Genomic DNA, 14859 nt, shown 5'->3' on the forward strand with positions numbered 1-14859 from the left:
GCTCCCCTGGATGCACCACAAACAACTCACTTTTCCCCATGTTTAATTTATACCCTGAAAAATCCCCAAACTCCCCAAGTATCCGCATTATTTCTGGCATCCCCTCCGCCGGGTCTGCCACATATAGTAACAAATCGTCCGCATACAAAGATACCCGGTGTTCTTCTCCTCCTCTAAGTACTCCCCTCCACTTCTTGGAACCCCTCAACGCTATCGCCAGGGGCTCAATCGCCAGTGCAAACAATAATGGGGACAGAGGGCATCCCTGCCTTGTCCCTCTATGGAGCCGAAAATATGCAGATCCCCGTCCATTCGTGACCACGCTCGCCATCGGGGCCCTATACAACAGCTGCACCCATCTAACATACCCCTCTCCAAAACCAAATCTCCTCAACACCTCCTACAAATAATCCCACTCCAATCTATCAAATGCTTTCTCGGCATCCATCGCCACTACTATCTCCGTTTCCCCCTCTGGTGGGGGCATCATCATTACCCCTAACAGCCTCCGTATATTCGTGTTCAGCTGTCTCCCCTTCACAAACCCAGTTTGGTCCTCGTGGACCACCCCCGGGACACATTCCTCTATTCTCATTGCCATTACCTTGGCCAGGATCTTGGCATCTACATTTAGAAGGGAAATAGGTCTATAGGACCTGCGGGTCCTTTTCCTTCTTTAAGAGAAGCGATATCGTTGCTTCAGACATAGTCGGGGGCAGTTGTCCCCTTTCCTTTGCCTCATTAAAGGTCCTCGTCAATACCGGGGCGAGCAAGTCCACATATTTTCTATAGAATTCGACTGGGAATCCATCCGGTCCCGGGGCCTTTCCCGCCTGCATGCTCCTAATTCCTTTCACCACTTCTTCTACCTCGATCTGTGCTGCCAGTCCCACCCTTTCCTGCTCTTCCACCTTGGGAAATTCCAGCCGATCCAAAAAGCCCATCATTCTCTCCCTCCCATCCGGGGGTTGAGCTTCATATAATTTTTTATAAAATGTCTTGAACACTCCATTCACTCTCTCCGCTCCCCGCTCCATCTCTCCTTCCTCATCCCTCACTCCCCCTATTTCCCTCGCTGCTCCCCTTTTCCTCAATTGGTGTGCCAGCAACCTTCTCCCCATATTCGTACTGTACACCCTGTGCCTTCCTCCATTGTGCTTCTGCAGTGCCCGTAGTCAGCAAGTCAAATTCTACATGTAGCCTTTGCCTTTCCCTGTACAGTCCCTCCTCCGGTGCTTCCGCATATTGTCTGTCCACCCTCAAAAGTTCTTGCAGCAATCGCTCCCGTTCCTTACTCTCCTGCTTCCCTTTATGTGCCCTTATTGATATCAGCTCCCCTCTAACCACCGCCTTCAGCGCCTCCCAGACCACTCCCACCTGGACCTCCCCATTATCATTGAGTTCCAAGTACTTTTCAATGCAACCCCTCACCCTTAGACACACCCCCTCATCTGCCATTAGTCCCATGTCCATTCTCCAGGGTGGGCGCCCTCCTGTTTCTCCAAGTCTACCCAGTGTGGAGCGTGATCCGAAATGGCTATAGCCGTATACTCCGTTCCCCTCACCTTCGGGATCAACACCCTTTCCAGCACAAAAAAGTCTATTCGCGAGTAGACTTTATGGACATAGGAGAAAAACGAGAACTCCTTACTCCTAGGTCTGCTAAGTCTCCACGGGTCTACACCTCCCATCTGCTCCATAAAATCATTCAGTACCTTGGCTGCTGCCGGCCTCCTTCCAGTCCTGGACTTCGACCTATCCAGCCCTGGTTCCAACACCGTATTAAAATCTCCCCCCATTATCAGCTTTCCCATCTCTAGGTCCGGAATGCGTCCTAGCATCCGCCTCATAGAATTGGCATCATCCCAGTTTGGGGCATATACGTTTACCAAAACCACCGTCTCCCCCTGTAGTTTGCCACTCACCATCACGTATCTGCCCCCGTTATCCGCCACTATAGTCTTTGCCTCGAACATTACCCGCTTCCCCACTAATATAGCCACCCCCCTGTTTTTCTCATCTAGCCCCGAATGGAACACCTGCCCCACCCATCCTTTGCGTAGCCTAACCTGGTCTATCAGTTTCAGGTGCGTTTCCTGTAACATAACCACATCTGCCTTAAGTTTCTTAAGGTGTGCGAGTACCCGTGCCCTCTTTATCGGCCCGTTCAGCCCTCTCACGTTCCACGTGATCAGCCGGGTTGGGGGGCTTCCTACCCCCCCCCCTCACTTGTCGATTAGCCATCCCCTTTTTCCAGCTCCTCACCCGGTTCCCACGCAGCTGTATCTCCCCCAGGCGGTGCCCCCCCGCCCATCCCCTCCCATACCAGCTCCCCCCTCTCCCCAGCAGCAGCAACCCAGTAATTCCCCCCTCCCACCCCCCCGCTAGATCCCCCGCTAGCGTAATTACTCCCCCCATGTTGCTCCCAGAAGTCAGCAAACTCTGGCCGACCTCGGCTCGCACCGTGCGACGCCCCCTCCTTCCTGCTTCTCTATTCCCGCCATGATTATCATAGCGCGGGAACCAAGCCCGCGCTTCTCCCTTGGCCCCGCCCCCAATGGCCAACGCCCCATCTCCTCCACCTCCCCCCATCACCACCTGTGGAAGAGAGAAAAGTTACCACATCGCAGGATTAATACATAAAACTCCTCTTTCCCCCCCCCCACATTCGCCCCACCACTTTGTTCAAACGTTCTTTTTAATAACCCGCTCATTCCAGTTTTTCTTCCACAATAAAAGTCCACGCTTCATCCGCCGTCTCAAAGTAGTGGTGCCTCCCTCGATATGTGACCCACAGTCTTGCCGGTTGCAGCATTCCAAATTTTATCTTCTTTTTATGAAGCACCGCCTTGGCCCGATTAAAGCTCGCCCTCCTTCTCGCCACCTCCGCACTCCAGTCTTGATAAACGCGGATCACTGCGTTCTCCCATTTACTGCTCCGAGTTTTCTTTGCCCATCTAAGGACCATTTCTCTATCCTTAAAACGGAGGAATCTCACCACTATGGCTCTGGGAATTTCTCCTGCTCTCAGTCCTCGCGCCATCACTCGGTATGCTCCCTCCACCTCCAACGGACCCGCCAGGGCCTCCGCTCCCATTAACGAGTGCAGCATCGTGCTCACATATGCCCCGACGTCCGCTCCCTCCGCACCTTCAGGAAGACCAAGAATCCTCAGGTTGTTCCTCCTTGCGTTGTTCTCCAGTGCCTCCAACCTTTCCACACATCGTTTCTGATGTGCCTCATGCATCTCCGTCTTCACCACCAGGCCGTGTATGTCGTCCTCATTCTCGGCTGCCTTTGCCTTCACGACCCGAAGCTCCCGCTCCTGGGTCTTTTGTTCCTCCTTTAGCCCTTCGATCGCCTGTAGTATCGGGGCCAACAGCTCTTTCTTCATTTCCTTTTTGAGCTCTTCCACACAGCATTTCAAGAACTCCTGTTGTTCAGGGCCCCATGTTAAACTGCCACCTTCCGACGCTATCTTGGTTTTTGCTTGCCTTCCTTGCTGCAGTTCTAAAGGATCCACTGCAATCCGGCCACTTTCTCCTCCTTTTTTCATCCGTATCCAGGGGGGATTCCCTTCTGGTTTACCGCAGTGTTTTTAGCCGTCAAAATTGCCGTTAGGGCTCCTATCAAGAGCCCGAAGGTCCGTTTCACCGGGAGCTGCCGAAACGTGCGACTCAGCTGGTCATCGCCGCACCCGGAAGTCCTATGTTACTCACTTCTGAGAATTATATTTCAGCACTGCCTTCTCCTTTGTTGAGTCACAGAATCAATCAATCAGCTCTGGACGCACGAGAAACTTTGCCACCATTAATTTTACTACCGTTTATCTTTGTGTACTTTAAAATCGCCCATTGTTTCTTTGTGATTCTTGAACATGTCTACAGGTCTTTATGTCCCATCTCATTTCCACTGTTTAGTGGCCTATATTAGACACTTAATGATTTCTGTCCAGTTCTATCATTTTAACAAAACCAATTTTGCCTTTTCACCACCTGCCATAATGTCCTTATACTCTCGTGCAATTTTTTTTGTTTAGTAACAATCACCCATATTTCCTTAAATTACTACTTAATCCTTGTAATGGGAATTGGACAGTTCTCAGTTCTGCCCTCACCTGTATTTATCATATGTCCTATGCTTTTTCATGTATGGACTTTGCGCAGAACAATACTTTTCACTGTACCTCGGTACACGTGACAACAATGTCTAAATCTAAACCGGAGCTTTATCTTCACAAATGCTTTTATATCATATACCCATCATAATCTGTGTCCAGCTCATCAATTTTATTCAGAGTCCTTTTTTGTATTTTTACATTTCAAACTGCCAACCAGGGGTACAATCACAAACCTGTTGGGCATAGTGACCCTGGATGGCGCCTGGTATATTCAGGCCCATTGCGTTAGCAGCTGATCCGGGTCCAGAAGTCTTCCCATTTGGGCTTGTACAACTGGGTCTAAAATGAAGCACAAACAGGAACTGTAACACATTTGGTTGACAAGATTTGAACCTTTACCACCTTTGTTAAATTCAATCACTGTTTATTTGTAAGCCAACTGCACAGTTTAATGGATTCCAAATTTATTAACCCTCTGTTAATGCCACCTGTTCCTCACTTGGTCCGGTTACATTATCTTCAGTCTTGTCAATGGCCAATTAATTTTCTCCCCTTAATGATGCGAATCTCTTTTTTAAAAAAAATATACTTTATTAAAGTTTTCAAACAGAATTTTTCCACTTTACAAATCAACATAAAAATAACTCAATAGCTGAGAAGTAACATTATTTAAATAAAATAGTGAGCTAACAAAGTGACAAAAAAAAAAAATTTTCACCACCCCCGGGCTGCTGCTGCTGACGATCTATTTTCCCTTAACGTTCCGTGAGATAGTCAAGGAACGGTTGCCACCGCCTGGAGAACCCCTGAGCCGATCCTTTCAGCGCAAATTTCATTTGTTCCAGTTTTATGAACCCTGCCATATCGTTTATCCAGGCCTCCACGCCGGGGGGTTTAGCTTCCTTCCACATAAGCAGGATCCTTCACCGGGCTACCAGGGACGCAAAGGCCAGAATATCGGCCTCTTTCGCCTCCTGCACTCCCGGCTCTTCCGCTACCCCAAATATAGCTAACCGCCAGCCTGGCTTGACCCGGACCTTCACCACCTTTGAAATCACCTTTGCCACTCCCCTCCAGTACTCATCCAGTGCCGAACACGGCCAGAACATGTGTGTGTGGTTCGCCGGGCTTCCCAAGCACCTCCCGCACCTGTCCTCCACTCCGAAGAACCTGCTCAGTCTTGCTCCCGTCATATGTGCTCTGTGTAGAACCTTGAATTGTATCAGGCTAAGCCTGGCACACAAGGAAGAGGAATTTACCCTACTTAGGGCATCCGCCCACAGACCCTCCCCAATCTCCTCCCCCAGCTCTTCTTCCCATTTTCCCTTCAGCTCCTCTACCAGTCTCTCATTTCCTGATATATTTCGGACACTTTGCCCTCCCCGACCCATACCCCGGAAATCACTCTATCCTGGATCCCGTGTCGGGAGCAGCAGAAATTCCCTCACCTGTTGCCTCGTAAACGCCCTCACTTGCATGTATCTAAAGATATTCCCCGGGGACAACTCATACTTTTCCTCCAGCGCTCCCAGGCTCGCAAATTCCCCGTCAATAAACAAGTCTCTCAGTCTCCTAATTCCTGCCCGATGCCAGCTCTGGAACCCTCCGTCCATCCTTCCTGGGACAAACCTATGGTTGTTCCTAATCAGGGACCACACCGAGGCACCCGTCACCCCCCTGTGTCGCCTCCATTGCCCCCAGATCCTTAAGGTTGCCACCACCACTGGGTTTGTGATATACCTTTTCGGGGAGAGCGGCAGCGGTGCCGTCACCAGCGCCTTTAGACTCGTTCCCTTACAGGACGCCATCTCCAGCCTCTTCCACGCCGCCCCCTCTCCCTCGCTCACCCACTTACAAACCATCGCCACATTGGCGGCCCAGTAGTAGTCGTCCAGATTCGGCAACGCCAGTCCCTCTGTCCCTGCTCCACCAGCCACGTCAGATTGAGTTTGTGTAGAGTTCCCCAGCTCCTGGCTACCTGAATCCCCAAATATCGGAATCTCCTTTCCACTCTCCTTAACGGCAGGGCGTCTATTCCTCTTCCCTGATCCCCAGGGTGTATTACGAAAAGCTCACTTTTCCCCATATTTAGCCTATATCCCGAAAAATCTCCAAACTCCCTCAATATCTGCATAACCTCGGTCATCCCCTCTACAGGATCCGCCACATGTAGCAGTAGGTCATCTGCGTAGAGTGACACTCGATGTTCCTCTCCCCCTCTAACCACCCCCCTCCATTTCTTAGAGTCTCTCAACGCTATGGCCAGTGGTTCAATTGCCAACGCGAACAGTAATGGGGACAGGGGGCACCCCTGCCTTGTTCCCTTATGTAACCGAAAATACTCCGATCTTTGCCGATTTGTAACTTCACTTGCCACTGGGGCCCCGTATAGGAGTCTGACCCAACTGACAAACGCCCTCCCCGAACCCAAACCTCCTCAACACCTCCCATAGATACTCCCACTCTACCCCCTATCGAATGCCTTCTCTGCATCCATCGCCACCACTATCTCTGCCTCCCCCTCCGCTGGGGGCATCATTATCACCCCCAACAGCCGTCGCACGTTGACATTCAGTTGTCTCCCCTTTACAAACCCGGTCTGGTCTTCATGCACCACCCCCGGGACACAATCCTCGATGCCAGCACTTTTGCCAGCAGCTTGGTGTCTACATTGAGTGAGATAGGCCTATATGACCCGCATTGCAGCGGATCTTTATCCCGCTTCAGGATTAGTGATATCGTCGCCTCCGACATTGTCGGGGGTAGAGTCCCCCCTTCTCTGGCCTCGTTAAAGGTTCTCGCCAGCAGCGGGGCCAACAAGTCCACATATTTCCTGTAAAATTCCACCGGGAACCCGTCTGGTCCCGGGGCCTTCCCTGCCTGCATGTTCCCCAGCCCTTTAGTCACCTCATCCACCTCAATTGGCGCCCCCAGACCTGCCACCTCCTGCTCCTCCACCCTCGGGAACCTTAGTTGGTCCAGAAACTGTTGCATCCCCTCTTTTCCCTCCGGGGGTTGGGACCTATATAGCCTCTCATAAAAGGTCTTAAACACCTCATTTACCTTCCCTGCTCTCCGCTCTGTAGTTCCCGTTTCATCCCTGACTCCCCCAATTTCCCTCGCCGCTATCCTCTTGCGAAGTTGATGGGCCAGCAGCCGGCTCGCCTTTTCCCCATATTCGTATCTCATCCCCTGTGCCTTCCTCCACTGTGCCTCTGCCTTTCCTGTGGTCAGCAGGTCAAACTCCGTCTGAAGTCTTCGCCTCTCTCTATATAGTCCTTCGTCCGGGGCCTCCCCATATCTTTTATCCACCCTCACTAATCTCTCCCTTTCTTTGTCCTTTTTCTCCTTGTAAGCCCTAATGGAGATCAACTCTCCCCTAACCACCGCCTTCAGCGTTTCCCATACTACCCCCACCTGGATCTCACCATCATCATTGGCCTCCAGGTACCTCTAAATACATCCCCACACCCTTTCACAGACCCCCTCATACGCCAATAATCCCACATCCAGTCGCCAGAGTGGGCGCTGCTCCCTCTCCTCTCCTAATTTCAGATCCACCCAGTGCGGGGCATGGTCTGAAACGGCTATGGCCGAATACTCCGTTCCTGCCACCTTCGAGATCAGTGCCCTGCTCAAAACAAAGAAATCTATTCGGGAGTATACCTTGTGGACATGGGAGAAAAAGGAGAACTCTTTGGCCAACGGCCTAGCAAATCTCCACGGATCCACTCCCCCCCCATTTGCTCCATGAAAACCCTAAGCACCTTGGCCGCTGCCGGCCTTCTTCCGGTCCTGGATCTAGACCGATCTAACCCTGGATCCAGCACAGTATTGAAATCCCCCCCCCCCCCCCCCCCCCCCCCCCCATTACCAGGCTTCCCACCTCCAGGTCCAGGATACGTCCCAGCATCCGCTTCATAAATCCCGCGTCATCCCAGTTCGGGGCATATACATTTACCAGCACGACCTCCTTTCCCTGCAATCTACCACTCACCATCACATATCTACCCCCGTTGTCCACCACTATATTCCTAGCCTCGAACGACACCCGTTTCCCCACTAATATCGCCACCCCCCTATTTTTTGCATCCAACCCTGAGTGGAACACCTGTCCCACCCATCCTTTCCTTAACCTAACCTGATCCGCCACCTTCAGATGCGTCTCCTGAAGCATGACCACATCTGCCTTCAGTCTTTTTAAGTGCGCAAACACTTGGGCCCTCTTAATCGGCCCATTTAGACCTCTCACATTCCACGTGATCAGCCGGATTGGGGGGCCACCCCCCCGGTCCCGCGCACCCACCCGTCCCCCAGGCGGCGCCCTCCCGTCCCGACCACCTCTTCTCTTGCCAGCTCCCACTCGCTCCCAGCAGCAACAACCCAGTTGATCCCCCCACCCCCTTGCTAGATCCCCATCTAGCATGGTTACTCCCCCCCCCCCATGATGCTTCCGAAAGTCAGCTAACTCTAACTGACCCCGGCTTCCCCCGTTCTCTCCTTGACCCCCCGTGCGTGGAACTCTCTTCCTTCCTGCGCCTATCTTCCCGCCATCATCTCCCTAGCGCGGGAAAAAACCCCGCGCTTGCCTGGATCGGCCCTGCCCCCTATGGCGCAGCTCCCCCGTTCCCCATCCCCCCTCAGTCCCCTTTTCCACCGGCGCCCTCAGTGTTCCCCCCCCCCCCGTCAAGAGGAGAAAGACATCCCCGTCTATCGTCTCGATACTATGAACCTCTCATTCCCCAATTTACATTTCTATACATCAACCTCGTTGTCTCCCCCCAACATCAGTCCCTCAGTTCTGGTCCAGTTTCTCTTCTTGGACGAAGGTCCATGCCTCATCCGACGTTTCAAAGTAGTAATGCTTGCCTTGGTGCGTGACCCACAATCGCGCCGGCTGCAGCATCCCAAACTTTATTTTCTTCCTGTGAAGCACCGCCTTGGCCCGATTAAAGCTTGCCCTCCTTCTCGCCACCTCAGCGCTCCAGTCCTGATACACTCGTATCACCGTATTCTCCCACCTGCTACTCCGTACCTTCTTGGCCCAGCTCAAAACAGCCTCTCTGTCAGTGAAGTGGTGAAATCTCACCACTATCGCCCTTGGTAGTTCTCCAGCCTTTGGTCTTCTCACAAGGACCCGGTGAGCCCCTTCCACCTCCAGGGGGCCCGAGGGGGCCTCAGCTCCCAATAGCGCATGGAGCATCGTGCTCACATAAGCCCTAACGTCAGCTCCCTCCATTCCTTTGGGGAGACCCAGAATCCGGACGTTCTTCCTCCTCGAGCTGTTCTCCAGGACTTCGAGCCTTTCGATACATCTCTTATGTAGCGCCTCATGCGTCTCCGTTTTTACCACTAGGCCCTGTATCTCATCCTCGTTTTCGGATGCCTTTGCCCTCACCCCACGGAGCTCTATCGCCTGGGCCTTTTGTGTTTCTTTTAGCCCATTGATTGCCAATAACATCGGCGCCAGCACCTCCTTCTTTAATTGCTCCACACACCGTCGGAGGAATTCCTGCTGGTCCGGGCCCCATGTCGTCTGGGTTCCATCCGCCGCCATCTTGCTTCTTCCTTCTCTTCTCTGCCGCTGCTCCAGAGGATCCTTCGCAATCTGGCCACTGCCACCGGTCCTTTCCATACACACCCGGGGGGACACCTTCCTTCGTCACCCCACACTGGGTTTGGTCCGAATAAAATTCCGCTGGGGCTCCCGAAAAGAGCCCAAAAGTCCGTTAGAACGGGAGCTGCCGAAACGTGCGGCTTAGCAGTGCATCGCCGCAACCGGAAGTCCAAAGATGCGAATCTCTTAAGAGACAGTCTGCGTCTTTTCTAGATTTGAATAATGTAGATCCAGGACTTGAACAAATCTAAATATTCTGCAATGAAGATGCATCACTCCAGGTAACCTTTCGCTAGGTTCAATTGCATCTCTCTTTTTTTCTGTAGCTCTTAAATTCACTTTAATTCTTTCCATGTGGGGAACCATTATTTGGCCTCGTGTTTACTGCATACCTAAATAAAAGGTTGATCACCTTTAAGCATTAGATCCGGAGAGATCCTGTTTAAATTATGACCCCCTTTTAAAAACAAATTTTCACTGCATTTCAAAAAATACACAAAAATCATAATCAACACAGGAAGGTTTTGGTTACCTGAAGAGGTTTGGGACAGGACCACCGGACATCCCAGAGGAAACCTGCTTGTTGTCTGCAAACTGAAATGCTTTCAGGTCCATTTGAGGAATCTAAAAATAAATGATATTTTAAAAAGACTTTAAAATGACACTAGCCTTTATTCCTGGCTACATGTTTACATAAACATACCATCCTGTTGCTTTGCTAATTCAAAATCATATAAGGTTGCCATTCAGTCGATTGTACCTAGCTCTCCCAGTGCTAGTTTGCAGATGACACCAAGGTTGGTGGAGTGGCAGATAGTGTTGAGAACTGTCAGAAGATACAGCAGGACATAGATAGGTTGGAGACTTGGGCAGAGAAATGGCAAATGGAGTTTAATCCGGACAAATATGAGGTCATGCATTTTGGTAGGCCTAGCAGAGGGGAAATATACCGTAAATGGCAAAAGTATAGGAGTATAGAAAGTAAGAGAGGTCTGGGCGTGCAGGTCCACAGATCTTTGAAGGTGGCAACACAAGTGGACAAGGTAGTCAAGAAAGCATATCGAATGCTTGCCTTCATTGGACGGGGCATCGAGTATAAAAACTGGCAAGTCATGCTACAGTTGTATAGAACCTTGTGGGCAGCAAGGTAGCACAAGTGGCTAGCACTGTGGCTTCACAGCTCCAGGGTCCCAGGTTCAATTCCTCGCTGGGTCACTGTCTGTGCAGAGTCTGCACGTTCTCCCAGTGTCTGTGTGGGTTTCCTCCGGGTGCTCCGGTTTCCTCCCACTGTCCAAAGACGTGCAGTTTAGGTGGATTGGCCACGATAAATTGCCCATAGTGACCCAAACCGTTAGGAGGGGTTATTGGGTTACGGGGATAGGGTGGAAGTGAGGGCTTAAGTGGGTCGGTGCAGACTCGATGGGCCGAATGGCCTCCTTCTGCACCGTATGTTCTAACTGTGATATGGTCGCACTTGAATATTGCGTACAATTCTGGTCGCCACACTACCAGAAGAATGTGGAGGCTTTGGAGAGGGTGCAGAGGAGGTTTACCAGGATGTTGCCTGGTCGGGAGGGTGTTAGCTATGTGGAGAGGCTGAATAGACTCGGACTGTTTTCATTCGAAAGACCGAAGTTAAGGGGTGACCTGACGGAGGTCTACAAGATTATGAGGGGCTTGTAGAATGGATGGGCAGGCACTGTTTCCCAGGGTGGAGGGGTCAGTCACCAGGGGACATAGGTTTAAAGTCCGTGGGGCAAAGTTTAGAGGAGATGTGCGAGGCAGGTTTTTTAAGCAGAGGGTGGTGAATGTCTGGTACGCATTGTCAGGGGAAATTGTGGAAGCAGATACATTAACGCCATTCAAAAGGCATCTTGACAAATACATGATAGGGTGGGTATAGAGGGATACGGCACAAGGAAGTGCTGAGGGTTTTGGCAAAGGCTGGTATCATGACCGGTACAGCCTTGGAGGGTCGAAGGGCCTGTTCCTGTGTTGTATTGTTCTTTGTTCTCTTTGTATACCAACTCCTCTGCTCTCTGCTTGTAACCTTTAATAATTTTTCAGCATTTATTTTAACTTCCTCAAATATAATCACAGACTTTTCTTCAATATTGCTACAACAGGACATTCAGCCCAACTATTCAATGTTAGCATTTATATATCACGCCAGCAAATAATCCGAACCACATTTACCTGCTTTGCTCTCATATCCCTTCATTCCATTTTCCTTCAGCACCTGCCCGGTCTATTAAATGCACATCAGAGTTGCTGCCACATCCGCTAACTCTGAAAGTGAATTCCATAGCCTCACAACTATCGTCACAAAATTTTCCTTGTTTTAACTCTCTTGCATTTCATTTTGTTTTGCACCTCTGAGACCCTTGTTCTAGGCCCCTTGACTGGAGGGAAAACGTGCTGCATTTATTAGCCATATTTTAAAAAGTTTTCCATCATATTGCTTGCCAATCTGCAATGTTCTAATGATAAAAACCACAACTGTTCACATTGCTTTTCACATTTGCAATCTCTAAATACGAAGGCCATCCTAAAACATGAAGCTTAATCTGCACCCTTATATAAAAAGTTCCATGGCACCTCGCAGGAGCATTATAATATATATATTTTTTCCCCTCCATTTTTAAAATAAATTTAGAGTACCCAATTCATTTTTTCCAATTAAGGGGCAATTTAGCGAGTTCAATCCACCTACCTTGCAAATCTTTTGGGTTGTGGGGGCGAAATCCACGCAAACACGGGGCGAATGTGCAAACTCCACACGGGCGGCTCCGTGAGACTGCAGTGCTAACCACTGCGCCACCGTGCTGCCCTAGCAGGAGCATTATAAAGCAAAACACCAGTTTCATATCAGCTCAAGATTCCCTCTTAACATTTTTAAAACCTAATAGTCAATTATCCTTTCTTACAGTTTTATCAACTGGAAGTTCTATCCTTAATGTCCTGTGAACTTGTAGCCCAACGTCTCTGTGCTTCTATTGAAGGTAGATTTAGAGAAGGGTTTCGACAAAGGATCAGAAAGGACAGACATGCAGCTTAGGTGCCTGTACAGAGACATGTTTGTAGGAATGGATATTGTATAAATCTGAATGTGTGTAATTTTATAATCTAAGAATCACTATACGATCAGAAAGGACAGACATGCAGCTCCACCATGTTAGCAAGGTTCAGAATACTAAAGACACAAAATGGCCACATTCCTGAACACAATTAGCTGGGTGAGTCAGAAACTGGTACAAACAACAGAGGCGATTAGTACACCCGAAGGAATGTTCAGGGAGATCATGGTGGCTGATACTAGCAGATGATCTCGGGTCTTAAACGGAAAACAGACATGTAGGGTTAAGGGAGGCATTCACAGGGAGTGATAAGGAGGCCCACAGGACAAGGAGCATCAAGGACTCCAGATGGAGACAGGGAAGATAATATTAAAGGTACCATGAGTTGTGTCCATAAGGTCATGAGCTGATCATGTACAACAGACTTTACGTAATGCCAAATTTAATTGGATATGTGACTATTGTATGTAATCTATAATCGCTATTATTGGACAAGGTCCAGCCTTTATGGGCTGTTGGAAAATGCATAAGAATTAATGTTTTTCCTTTGTTCAGCAGAGGCGCACTGGTCTTTAACAGATGCCATCTCCCCCCGACTTAATAAACGTTTGATGAGAGGACCAGCCCTGAGCGTTGAGTGATTTTTGCGAGATTCTCTCCCGCTAACAACTTCTAAACTGCACCTAGCCCATTTCCAGTCAGAAGTATAATGACTGCTGCTATTTGTTAAAACTGAAAATTCATCAGCCCACACTCACTGACACTCAATTCTGTCACTTTCTAGCCAAATTCATTTGGTCTTCTAAAGAATTAATTATATTTCCTATTTTGGTATAATTTGCAAATTTCTTCATCCAAATCCAAATCATTAAATTATAATCAATGCATTGTGCATTTTAATAACATTCTTAGTTGTAAGAGGGTCGAAACACAAGAGGAAGGAACCTATGCCGCAATTGTACAGGGTCTTAGTGAGACCACACCTGGAGTTGTGTGTACAAATTTAGTCTCTATGTATCCAAGGCTTGTCTTGGAGGGGCTGCAACAAAGGTTCACTAGATTTATTCCTGGGATGAGAGGGTTTTCCTATGAAGGATTGAGCAGAATGGGCCTCTACACTCCGAAATTTAGAAGAATGAGAGATGATTTATTGAAACTGTAAAATTCTGAACAGACTTGGCAGGGTAGGCGTTGAGAGGATGTTGCCTCTGACTGGAGAAACTAGAATTAAGGGGCTTTGTTCCCATGATAGGACCAGCTATTTCAAACTTAGCGAATCTAGAATTAAGGGGCATCATCCCAGGATATGGCCAGCTGTTTCAAACTGAGATAAAGAGAAATTTCCTCACTCAGAGGTTGTGAACCGTTGGAATTCTTTACCCCAAAGGACTGTGGACGTTGGGTTTGATGCATCATTGGACTCTAAGAAATAAAGGATGTGAGGATTGGGCAGGGAACTGTTGTTGGGTTTGTAGATCAGGCATGATCTTATTAAGTAGCACAGCAGGCTTGAGGGGTCTCTGTGGCCTACTCCTATTCCTTATGTTATGTAATAACCTCTTACATTAAATACCTTTTCACCTCCCCTCTACTGTTTCTAGCCATTGAAGTGTTCTGAGGAAGGTGCTTATATAAACAGGAAAATCTGTTGTCATTCTCATGTCTTGAGTGGAAGAAATGTTACAAGTTTTTTTCAAAATTTTGAATAAGCAGATCAGATTCACAGTCTCCCATTTTAATAAGTTGGATTTAAATAGGACCTTTGAAGCAGGAAAACATCCCAAGATGCACAGACACATAACAGGTGAAAACGGACAGGGCTAAAGGAGATAAGAGGAAGGAACTAAAATCTTGATCAAGGAGTGAAAGAGCTTTGAGCTGACATAGCTGTAGACACTACCACAAAGGTTGTGACAAAGGGAGCATGGGAGTAGAAGAGGCCAGAATTGGTGGAACACAATTTATTTGGAGGGTTGTTGGAGCTCGAGGGGGTTATAGAGATAGGGAGGGAGGAGTGGAACCACGGTGAGATTTAAAACAAGAAG

The 14859-nt window shown here is 49.1% G+C and overlaps 1 protein-coding gene across 4 annotated transcripts in view; it reads right to left on the minus strand.

Annotated features, from left to right (window-relative positions):
• The window catches only part of prrc2b (proline-rich coiled-coil 2B), a 108563-nt gene that overhangs the window by 8899 nt on the left and 84805 nt on the right, over positions 1–14859 (minus strand). For all 4 annotated transcript variants that reach the window (XM_072488797.1, XM_072488798.1, XM_072488796.1 and 1 more), the window contains exons 31-32: positions 10270–10361; positions 4354–4459 (exon numbers count right to left, since the gene is read on the minus strand). In XM_072488797.1, coding sequence (XP_072344898.1) covers positions 4354–4459; positions 10270–10361 — 198 coding nt within the window. The remainder of the gene's footprint in view (positions 1–4353; positions 4460–10269; positions 10362–14859) is intronic.

The sequence above is a fragment of the Scyliorhinus torazame genome, chromosome 22 (genome assembly GCF_047496885.1).
Source record: "Scyliorhinus torazame isolate Kashiwa2021f chromosome 22, sScyTor2.1, whole genome shotgun sequence".
NCBI lineage: Eukaryota > Metazoa > Chordata > Chondrichthyes > Carcharhiniformes > Scyliorhinidae > Scyliorhinus > Scyliorhinus torazame.